General features: G+C 37.5%; 1 protein-coding gene across 3 annotated transcripts in view; it reads right to left on the reverse strand.

Annotated features, from left to right (window-relative positions):
* Window positions 1-578: 578 nt before the first annotated feature.
* LOC130151343 (cytochrome b5 reductase 4) overlaps window positions 579-12574 on the reverse strand; it is a 44616-nt gene continuing 32620 nt past the window's right edge. For all 3 annotated transcript variants that reach the window (XM_056343494.1, XM_056343493.1, XM_056343492.1), the window contains 6 exons: window positions 11652-11792; window positions 10298-10450; window positions 9492-9642; window positions 3629-3715; window positions 2105-2269; window positions 579-1199 (listed from right to left, as the gene is read on the reverse strand). In XM_056343494.1, coding sequence (XP_056199469.1) covers window positions 1145-1199; window positions 2105-2269; window positions 3629-3715; window positions 9492-9642; window positions 10298-10450; window positions 11652-11792 — 752 coding nt within the window. In that variant the 3' untranslated portion in view covers window positions 579-1144. The remainder of the gene's footprint in view (window positions 1200-2104; window positions 2270-3628; window positions 3716-9491; window positions 9643-10297; window positions 10451-11651; window positions 11793-12574) is intronic.

Here is a 12574-nt window from a genome sequence, read left to right on the forward strand (position 1 = left end):
AGTCCCTGTCAGATAGCATTTAACCTTTTAAAATTGTATTATTAAAATATGTTTCATGAATGCTTAAGTATTAATGCCACAACTGCAAGCCCGGCTGCTTCGGATGAAGAAACACCCATTCAACACAACACGAGGCTATAAAAAGCACTAGTTGTCATATGAGACAATGCCTACACATATTACTGACAACACACAGAAGGCTTTGGTTTTTTCTCCAAGCTACTATTAGACAACAAATCACTGCCTCATGATAACATACTTTTAATAAAGGAGTAAAAAAAAAAAAAAAAGAATCTGATTCAAATAACCTCATTAATACTACCACAACCTATCAAATAGTTTTAGGTGCTTCTATGGTCCTCACCCTGGTATCTGCAGGCCGTAAGCTGCAAGGTTTTTACCTCAGAAGGTCTTGTAACAAGGGGTGCCTGGTATCAGTGAGGCCACACACAGTTTTGTGGGAGACCAAGACTCTGTGCCTCTGTTCTGAATTCCCAGCTAGTGCCCTAAGCTTGTGCAAACCTTTCTGTGTGACATTATCAACCGAAAATACAAATAATTTACAAAAATGCATAAAGTAATGTAAAATTATTTATTATTATTTTTATTTGATGTAAATTTTGTATTTTACCAAAGGTACTTTTGTTTTTTGTTTACAAAGCCAAAAATGTATCTGGATCACTAGTAAGTCAGAAAGAAATATCAGATGAAAAAGAACATTTTTTTAATGACCAGTTACCTGAGTTACAGTGCAATATTTAATTTCAGACAGTATTGCTCTTAAGACTTCTTACAGTAAGAAACAATAAGCGTTTTCAAGTCAAAACCTAAATCAGTGCTTGTCATAAATTTAAGAACTCTCATGAACCAACACCACCAAGCATCTTACATGATGTATACTCTACATTTTTGCTTGCTTCTGCAATAAATTAATACCCTGGATAACTTAAGTATTAGTAAAAATATTTACAAAAAGAAGATAAAACACAGTATAAAATTTTTTCAAAGATACATTTCTTCCAAGAAACAGTTTGGTACCAAGAGTGAAATTTCAAGTCTTACAAAATTGCTTCTCACTTATTTAAATTCATGAAGGTAAATAAATAAGATTGAAATATACAAACACTGATATCCTCATATGGGTTTATGCAGTAAAAGCGTGTATCTCTTCTTGAGAGTATCCGAGATCCTTCAGGTATCTGAAAGTCAGAAATCAAGTCAGTAATATTATTATTCAGAACCCCAAATCCACCACAGACACAGCTGAGGCATCACTTCAGCACCACTATCTTGTTTTTATTCAGACATGCACAGCAAAGTTTACCTTTGCAAATACATTCAGAAAACAATTCATGCCTAGGAGCTCATATGTACTACATGATCTTTTAGGATATTGAAAAGATTTGTAAAAATAAATACAGATATCATTTGAATTGTCTCAGATTTCTCAAAAGGTAGCATAATTATTGGCCAATTCCATCCTCCATTAGATCCATGCACCTGACTTCAGCAGGGCTGCAGAAATGCAAGTGTCATCTATATTGGTTCAATATTTTGAAGCTGGGCAAAAGGAATTGAGAGGGCCTTTTATCTTTAAATATATGGCATATAAAATAAGGAAAGTATTAGGTACAGACAAAAATAAATGAATGCACTAATTAAAAAAATAAAATCAAGATATACACTTATGATGGAAGAACGGCTTTGAATTTTACAACTTGATTTGTCAAGCTAACATCAACATAGAAAACTTATTTCCTATTAAAGAACCTTATCTATGAACATCAAATTAAAAGCAGCATTTACAATCTTGGAGAAAAAAAGTCATTGTTAAAGAGACAGTCTTGGAAAGTTTTGGACAACTTACTGGAACACATGAATTTTACATATTGCTGATACTTAGCTACACACTAAATATACTCTTCAATTGTTGGGGGGTTTTTTTGTTTGTTTGTTTGGGTTTTTGTATTATTTAAAAGTTTTCTTGCAAGGCAGAAAATGTAAAGTTGTTTTTGAAAGACTACCAAGTCAGAAACACTGTAGCTGGTTATATGATCAAACTTTAAAATTCCTTGTTCTCTAGTTCATGATTTAAAATACTCACTCTACTCCTTGTTCTGTAAAAGGTGTTGGACCACAGATGCAGATAAGCACTTTGGAGTCCTTTCTGTTTCTTTTCACAAACTCAGAGAGAAGAGACGGAGAAATCTTCCCCTGTTTACCCACCCAGTCCTTTGTTGGTTGTGAAAGAATGAATTGAACCTCAAACCTGGTAAGCAGAAGAATATTTCATAAATATTGCCTCTGATCAGAAATCTGCTACACTAAATGCTAGTGACCAAATCCTAGGATTACTTTCCTGTTCTGTTCAGCTCCCACTGCACAATAGCAGATGTCACAGACATTTAATTGTTCCTACCAAGTCAATCAAATCACCTCCAGTATTGTGTGTTTGATTATTTAACCCAATCTTACAATCTTAATTTTAGCTGTATATTTCACCTTACAAAGAAAAACATCTGGTACCAATGAAGATACTAAAGCACAGATTTTACTGTTCTGTTATTCACTCATACAAATGTTGGTGTAGCTCAATACGTAAGTAGTAAAATAAGAATGCTTAGCCAAACCTGCAAGAATGTCAGTGCAACTTCTTTAATGAGAAAATACTGTAACTGGCTTTAAAAAACCCATTAACAGAGTAGTTACTGAATAAAAAACAAACACTCTTGTGTATCTGAAGCTCCTCTTGAAAGGGACAAAGGGTTTTTATTGTAAGTTTACACAATGTCTAGACTATCAAGCTTTGAATGTGCCAGACATCACCAGGTAATCAAATAATATTGATTTTTCACTTCAATATTGTGAAGGAACAAGTGAAATTAATTTGTTCACACAATTTCAACTAAGAATTAGGTAAGCATAAACAAAATGTACTTCTATTGTGTAAAACCTAGGCAGTGACAATTTCTTTAGTGATAAAAGCAAGGGTAATAAAATTAAAAGGCAACCTGATATTCCTGTGTCTCCTGACTGAACTACAGCCTGCTAAACAAAGCTGACATTACATGTGCACTTGCACATTTTAACCTGCAATATTATAATTGAGGAAAACAATGCAACAATTAGACCGTAAGTAAAAATGAAAGTAACAGGCTTAATTTAAACTTCGAATTTCTGATTAAGTATTTTCTCAACTAAGTAACACCAAAGAGACTTTTCAAGACTTAAATTCAGAACGTTGCTTCCAGGGTACACTATCCTTTCTCTATCACTTCTTTGCTTCTCTTTGCATATCTGTACTTTCTATTACTAAGGCTAATTTTCTTTACTTCCAGAAAGCTTCTCAGACAGTCTTAAAGATCATCTCATCTAACATACTGTCTCCAATAAACTCCTATTAAACGCTGTCAAATCAAATCGTAGGCTTCCTATGGGACCTACAGAACAAACGGCATAGCCTGCTGCTATGCAGCTGCGACCAATAAAAGCACATCTCCTTCCACTCCCTAAGTCTCATTAAATTCTTAGCTAAGAGTTTCCAGAATCAGGATCTGTCTAAGCCCCAAGCCTTGTTCTCCTATACACTGGGATGGTACGAGCTGTTCTCTACAAGACTTTTGAATACCTTTCATCTTTAAGAGCTAATTGCTCTAGTTGGTTTCTCCAAAGTATATCATCTTCTGTTTTGTTGAAGAAGATCAGCTTCACTGTCCTTAAAAAAGAATAAAAAATTAACTGCAGATTGTTTCTTTATTTGAAAAAAATATTAAAGAACCAGAACTTACTGCATTATACAGAAACATTTCACATTTTTTGCTTGGGTTTTTTTTACAACTCTGCAATCCTCAAATCTTTTTGCCGCTAACCCAGTATAGTTTCTTTCTTGCTGTACCTGAAATTCGGTTGGATTTGTGACCTCTCTCCTAAATGTCATAACCCTGTCTGTGGCTGTAAGCCCTAGCTCAGGAACTGCTGTCCTAAGAAAAAATAAAGTCTCTTGAAGTTACTAAGACATGACTGAAATTACAATATAGCTTGCCAAGTTTTATCTAGTGGTTTCTCAATATTGTTTGAGCACTACAATTAATAGCTGATATATAGACTCAGTACACTTGTTTAATATAGGTGAAACTAGAATTTCAGGAAGGTTATGTCAATATTAATTTCATAAAGATGGAATCTAAACACATAGAAGTAAGATAAAATTACCTCGTATCTTGAAGAGCAAACTACAGCTCTGTACAAGGTCATCTTATTCCTACTTTACTTGTTGGTTTAGAAAATCTACCTGGAAAGCTACTATTTGCAAGCATTATATTTGCCAGATAGTTAACATAAAAAAATAAATGCTCTGTCATTACGGTCAGTGCTATTATCTCTTCAGATTTTTACGCTACAGTAGAGGTAAAACACAAAAAGACCGACTTTACAAAACAGAATTTACCATTTGATGAAGTCGCACAAACCTAACTTCTCCTTTATAACTAACGACAGACTAATATCCTGGGGACAGGTGATATAAGGCAGATGATGTGCTGTTAAATGCAAGCGGTTCCTGAATACACCCCACAGGGCCTTAAGTGACTGTTGGGTCTTTTCTACTCAAGCACAGCTCCGAGCGGAGAGAGCTGTGGTTGCTGCGGTGCCAGAAGCAGTAAGCTCAGTGCCCTGCTTGCAGGGAGCCGGAGCACTGGGATACTGCGCACAGGAGCACGTGCAGAGCCGGATGGGTACCCGTCAGCTAAGCCTGCTGGTCCTGTACGCCACACAGCCCTGCAATTCCAGTTCCGTAACATGGCACTCCACGGCCCAGCGTCCCTTTTACACATGGCTGACTCTGCTTCCAAGGTGCTACACACAGTTTATATGACGCTGCTCAAACGATTAATTCCCACCTCCACCTCCTCTGTACCCTGCAGAGAGCCACCTTTCACGCATGCTTCTCAGATATGCTAGGGTTTCTGCAGGGAGTTTGTGTTCTCCACCTGTTCTTCAACTGCAATTTAAAAGGCTATATTCTCCCAGTCTGAAGATACCACATTTTTTCTGACTTCTGATCTGTCATGGTCAACCAGAAACTAAGTACCACACAGCTGCTCACTTGCTCAATCCCTCCCCCCCCAAGGGATGGGGAAGAAAATCAGAAAGGAATGTATAACTTGAGCATTGAGATAAGGACAATTTAATAATTAAAATAAAATAGGAGGATAAAACCCCCAAACCATAACAATAATATAAATTATAATGAAAAGGAGGGAGAAGGCGAAAGGAATAAAATCCAAAGGGAAGGGAGGAAAAACAAGTGATGCAAAATACAACTGCTCGCCACCCACTGACCGATGCCCAGCCAGTCCTCCAGCAGTGATCTGCAGGCCCTGGCCAGCTCCCCCCAGTTTATATACCGAGCATGACGTTCTATGGTATGGAATATCCCTCTGGCTACTTCTGGCCAGCACAGCTGTCCTGGCTGTGTCCCCTCTCAGTTTCTTGTGCCCCTCCAGCCCCTCTCGCTGGCAGGACCTGAGAAGCTGAAAAGCCCTTGACTTAGTATAAACATGACCCTGCAACAACTAAAACCATCCGTGTGCTGTCAGCACTGGTCTCACACTAAATCCAAAACCCAGCACTGCACCAGCTACTAAAAAGAAAATCAACTCTATCCCAGCCGAAACCAGGACATAACCTTTTCCCCTTCTGCAGTTTAGTAGCACTTCAAGGTATCAGGAAACCTCTTACAAGCTACATCAGATGCCAAAGATAAGAGATCATCATCTACTTATGAGAAGCACGTTCATTTCTCGCTGCCAAAAAATAAAACTGAGGCATGACCGCTGTATATAATACACATCATCAGCAGCATTATTGAGAGAAAGAAGTTCCAGATGCAGTACAGCTCAAAATAAGTTACAACATACAAGCTTTGGAAAACTTGCCTGGTATAGGACAAAACAGTCTCCAAATCAGCTATGCTGCATCTATAAATACTAAAATCATCTTATTCAGAAGCCAGCATGTGCCAAAAATTTAGGTTGCTTACATGCTTCCCAGGGCCCACTTCCCTGAAAACATGGAAAATAAAGCTCACTTGAAGAATGTAGTGCTGTCAAAGCTGGCATGGTGCACCACAGCATCAAGTGTTACTCAGATGGGGGAAAAATGGTCAATTAAAAAGTCAATAGGAAAGCTATATGTTTTGTTCATTGGGCACAGAGGTAGAAATTGGTTATTTGGAGAATAATGCTTTGAGACATCCCTCGCTGATACTCCCCAGTGTAGATAAATGTATCTGCTGCAGTACTGCTCAGTACTCAGCACTATAAGAGAACAAAAAGAAAACAAACCCTCAAAGCTTGAAATGAACTGGTAACAGTTTTGTGAGAGATGAGGGAGAAAACAGCTAAAAGGAAGGGGTGGAGATTTAGATACGCTCCCCACCAGTACAGAAGAGTTGGTTGACAGAATGATAACCAAAGTTTAGGTAACGTATGAGAAACTTCATCAGCCCTTTGGAAGGAAATAGGGAGAATCTAACATACTGGAAACTACTTCAAGGGATGTAGATTTTGATAAACTCAAAAAAACGGGTATGCAAGGTCTTATAGAAAGCTGTACAGAGACAGGAGTTAACGAGATCCTTAAAGGAGTTTAACACAGAGGAAACAGGTAGAAAAAGTTATAAAATCACCTTCAAAACAAGAATGATGAGGAAAGTGGGACACTATATTGAAACTGAATATAAGAACAGAGTGGTTACTTAGGAATGAGAAGCTGGAGACACAACAAGATACAACTACCATGGAGAATCAAGAATAGACTGCAAGATCCCGTACTTACTAGGGAAAAGCGTTAGCCCTCTACCTAGTGTTTAGTGCCTTTATGCCTCAGTCTTCTTTAAGAAACATATCCACCTGATTGCAGTTATACACCACCAGTAAAAAGGAGCAAAAATATCTCATCTTGAAAAGGAAAAAACAGCACAGAAGACCAATATTCTTTTTTAATTACTACTTTGGTCAAATACATTTTGGACTATAAGAGAGAAACAAGGCTGAAAGGAAGAGCATTATGACTTCATGCACAAAAGGATACTGCAGACAGGAAACTTTTTTTTTTTTTTTTTTACATTTACCACAGGCAAGAAATAACAGACTTAAAAGATAATAGGGAGACTTTGGCTAGACAGCAAGAATGGCAATCTAATGATCCAAGCCTGCTACATCACAGCAAATGCTGCCTAGGGAAGCTGCAGATACTCCAGCGTTCACAGTGCAGCCCCAGAGGTTCAGCAGCACTTGCCCAGCGCTGCAGACACCAGCTGCTTCTGCACCCTCAGGTGCCAAGGCAGTCATTCAAATCCTTCCTCAACTTTCTGCAATTCACATTCTAGCATGTGCAATCCAAGTTTACAGCAATTTTACTTTTCACGGTAAGATAATTTAATGCAAATTTATATTGTTTATATATACATATAGTCTCATGTACATAAATAGTATATATAAATACATATATACACACACATATTAAAGACATTTGTAGTATTTTGACAGAATCACAAAACGGTCAGGGTTAGAAGGGACCTCTGGAGTTCCCGAAGAGAAAGTGAGGGTTAAAGAGCAAATCTAAGGCCAAGAAACCAAGTTGCCTAGAGCAGTCAGAAAATCTAAGCTTTAAGAGTCTGCATATAAACAGAACCTGTACCAGATCAAGTTGCTTCAGCACCTAACAAGCCTCCACAGCCAGAATTCATTTACTTTGACTAGTAAGAAAAAAGATGTTGCTCCATCCTAAGCTAACTGTGAGCATTCAATTCCCCTAAGAAATTCTGCTGAAGAGAGTTAAAATGAGCCACTCCGAAGGACAGAGTATATATAAACACCATTTGTGTAACGGTAGTCTTTCACACGTTATCTACTCAGCTTATTCTGGATATGAACGAAATGTCAAGATTTGCAACTTTTACTATGCCCTCCCTAGTTTTACTTTCATATTATCACAACTACCTCGACCTGACAATACTAGTTTTCCCGTTCAGAAGAAGAAAAAAAAAGTATTCCAAATTCACTTAGTAGTGCTTCCCCAGCACTGTGTCAGTTGATAGGTTTATTTTTTAGATTCACAAAGCTATCCAGCCACCTGTTATTTGCTACTAACAATACAGGATGCTTTGGAACAGCCAAACAGCACACAGTCTCTCTGCTCACAAAACAGGATTATACGTAATTGCTGAACAATAAACAAGACAAGAATGATGTCTGGATTTAGATTTTTTTTTTTTCTAGAAACAGATTTCTGCAGTACGTGTCATCCTTTTTAGCTCTACTATGGAGACTAGTGTCCAATTAATCTCTCTATGTTGTTTCAAAATGTGCTTCATAAAGACATAATGAACCAAAACATCCCGTGCTTATATTGCATAAACCTCAGTATTCGAAATAAATCCCTATTACAAGAGTTCAAATTGAAATGGTACAGGAAAACAATAGCATGTTTGTTGAACTGTTCTCTGCAACAGCTTTAAAGAAAATACAGTTCAGGTATATTTTTCATTTTTATACTCTCCCGAATTCAATAGTTTAACATTGACAAAAATCTAACCTGCTAAGGAATTCTGCAAGATGTGATTCTAGAGGAATATTTTTTCTAAAAGCAAGGCAAGCACACCTCATCTCTATCAAAGTATGCCCCTACAGTAACTCTTTGCATTTCCTTCTGAAGTTGAGCTATTGTATACTCCCTTACAATTGTAAATGTACAGTCAGATCAAGCATAACTACTAGTTCTGGGGTTCTGAAGGACCTAAGGAGCCAAAACACCCTGTTCACTTGACCAAGAACAAGTAATGCTTCCTTCTGTAAATTTTACAGTCAGAGTACAGAATGCACAAGCAATACACAGCTTTTTATCCATTTGAATATACATAATACTATGCTTACATAAGTTGCAATTTTGTGAAAACTGGAACTCATCTAGTAAAAATGTGCTACTGTTGCTTAGCAGGTGAAAACAATATATAAGTATGCTACCTACTCCAGTATATTAAAGAGAAGCCATAACTAAACAGTTCTAAGCCTCCTCGGTCCAAAAAAAAGTATCTACATTGAAATATTTCAATACTAAAAAAGGTACTCAAATGCAAAGCTAGTTTAAAACAAACAAAACAAAACACTCACAAAAAAAAAAAGCGCAACACCAATCCTGCCCCCCTCACAAGTTTCTATTTGGTGAGCTCATTTGTATCATAACTAAAATCCAAGATGCAAATCAGTCCATTTTGTTGATGGTAGCCAATACCCAAATGTGTGTGAGTCGCCTAAGAGTCTGACAGACTCTTCCCTAACGAATGCCAGCTTTTGGTATAAGTTGAAGAAAAATGCTTTTGTGCCTTTTTTTGTTATTTTTTTTTTATTAACACTGAGGCCTGCCGATTACATTTCATTCTTCCTATGTATTTCTCTAGCTTGGGGTTAAATCATAAGAAGCATACATACCGGACACAACTAACTTCGGTCAGAGCAAAATTCATCAGTTTAACCATTGGTGTGAAGCCTGTGCCTGCTGCCAGTAGAAAGAGATCTTCTGAAGTCTGAACCTGTGACTTCTTGAAGTTACCTTCAGGACTGCTGACAGAAATATAGTCTCCTTTGTAGGGAAAAAAACCCCAAACAACAAACAATGGTAAATGTTAATGAGATGAAAACATGCTAATTAGTATTCTGATTTTTTTAAAGGCCCCTTCATCTTGCCTTCATCTTTGCAGTATTATGGTTCCTTTCAGAAAGGTACTATGCATTTCACACAAGGATCATTCGTTAAAAGCACAGATGTTCAAGTTAAATATCTTGCCTTGATAGATTTTACACTATATGAGTACACAAGCATTTTTGAAGTCAGTGTTAAAAGATCTGCCTCCATATCTGAAACAGAAAAGGAAGTGCACCTTAAGTCTCATAAAACAGACCTAGCTTTCTTTATCTGAAAGTACAAAGAGTGGCTCTAAGAGTCTATACAATCAAAGTGGTCAACTGTAATTGTAATACAGTTGACACATCTGAACAGTTAAACAGGACTGATTTGGAAGATCAGTCAGAAGAACTTTATATAATGGGCAACTCCCAGTTGCAGTGAGGATAAGCCTGTACATTCAGGACATGGAGAATAAAATTGAGAAAAAAAAAAAAAAAGTTATGCCCCAACGTATAAGTAGATAAGCACATTACAATACCCAGACAGTAAATCTGAAAGAACAAAGCAATCACTACAAAACCAAACACAAAAATCCCCAGCATACACTTACCAATTTGTAGGTGGTCAAGTGCCTGTGTGAACAGCCCACAAGAATAAATTTTAATCATTAAATATATATGTTCACCATCACGGCGAGATGGCTCTTTGAAATCCAGTGGCAAAAAAGGCAATACAGGTGTGTATGGTTTTACTACTTCTGTCCCTAGACAGAAGACAAAAAGATAGCTTAATATGGAAAGTACTCTACATCCAACAAATTTACCACAAATGCCAAAATAAACAAACAGTAAACAAATAATCTGTTTATCCCATAAAAATAACACGATCACATGCTTTTACACAAGCATGTTACTTTCCACTGCACCAGTTCTTATTACAGTAGCCTTCCACTTCCAATGAAAACCTTCAGGCCACTGTATCGTATGTTATTTCTACACTACTTAGCAATTCAAAACATTGGAAGAAAAGATCTAGAGTCATCCCCAAAGAATATGAAAATCTGAACATTTTTATTTCATTTCAAGTACCGCAGTTTGTTTTTTTCTAAATTGGAATATCAGATTTTTAGTACTGCTTTAGTACTGATCATATCTTCTTCCATTATAACTTCAAAAAGCTACTGTATAATGATAGAAAGATTGCAAGACTTCGACACCAGCAAAAAAATTAGGTAGGGAGGAAAAGGGAGGACAAAACAGTTTGCAATTAAAGGATATTTAAAAATTCTTCTGAGAAATCTCTACCATGCTTAGTTCAGCGCAAGTAAAATGACCATCATAAGCATTAATATGCAAATTTTTAAAAGTACCCTTAAAAAAGAATAAACCAGCTGTTTCTTTGACTTCCCATTTTATTTTTTTTAGGTTCACCTTTTACAAAATTTTGAAGAATAGCGCTTAAACAATGCTTTTCAAGATGCATTCCTCTCACAATCTCATGTTATCCATTAACATCTTGCAACTGGAGTGTAAAGTAGTGTTACCATGACTACTATAAATCCCTCAGAAGAGGGAAAAAAAAACCAAGGCAAAATTCAAACACAACCCTTCACATGCCAAAAAGCTGCAAACTAAAAGGAACTGACTAATCATACATAACACACATACAATGGGCTCCCCCCCCCCTCCTACAAAGTAAACAAACACCACTTCAGTAGAATGTTTTAAAGGAAGAGTAGAAAGAAGAGGCATTAAGGTCACTAGTGAATGCCAGCCACCTTGAGAGTTAGCTTTCCAGCAATATTAATCCAGTCAGTTCATTATTAAGCACCGATTGCTATGCTGGAAGCAGAGACCTTCTAACTACAACCAGGGAATTAGTGACCATGGACTTGGCATTCTCCCAGGACTATGAAAAGGGATTTATGTTAATATATCCATGGCCGCATTTTCAATTTTTCTTACCTGCAATGATTTGCTTGAGGTAAACATGTTGTCCAGTGGGAACGTGGAGACGTGTGCTCTTAGGCAACATTAAGCAGAACAGCTTGGTGTCGTGGGTAACTTCCATCTTAGAAACCAACTTGCACTTTCTGTAGAACAGTCCTAAAATCATGGTTTTACTTGTTACTTAAGTCTCAATCTGTCTTTCTATTCTTATACATATTTAAATAAGAGATAGAAGAAAGGTATGTATTTCACTATATACAGTTATAAAAAGACTATGAACAGATACTTCTTACATACTTACAATTATTTCTCTAATTTCAGACTAAGGACTCATTTATAGCCTTACACTAAGCTTACAACAGACTGAATCTGTGTTACCAGCATTGACTGGGAAAAAGTAAAACCCACCAAACACCAGCAGAAGACAATAGCCCTTGTACCACACTGCATGAGCAATGAATTCACCGTACAAATACAGCACAAATATACGTATGCAGACTAAAACCAGCTTGGGTGATGCAAATGAAACCGAAGCTAGGCACAGCACCGCAGTCCTCAGTTACAGATTATCTACACCCACCCAGCAACCCAGGTATTTACTGGCCTGACCGCATGTGGTGGTTCAACGCTGGCCTGCAACCAAGCACCCCACAGCCGCTCGCTCACCCCCACACACACCCAGAGGGGTGGGGAGGAGAATTGGAAAGGAAGAGGGTTGAGATAAGAACAATTTAATAACTTAAACAGAATAAAGAGGTAAGAACGCCACCTCCACGAACACCAACAGTTATAATGGAAAGGTGGGGAACAGGATAAAATCCAAAGGAAAAGGGGGAAAGGAAAACAAGTGATGCACCATACAACTGCTTACCACCCTCTGACCACTGCCCAGCCAGTCCTGCAGCAGCGCTTCCCACCCCCCAGCTAACCCCCCAAGT

This window comes from Falco biarmicus, chromosome 6 (genome assembly GCF_023638135.1).
Source record: "Falco biarmicus isolate bFalBia1 chromosome 6, bFalBia1.pri, whole genome shotgun sequence".
NCBI lineage: Eukaryota > Metazoa > Chordata > Aves > Falconiformes > Falconidae > Falco > Falco biarmicus.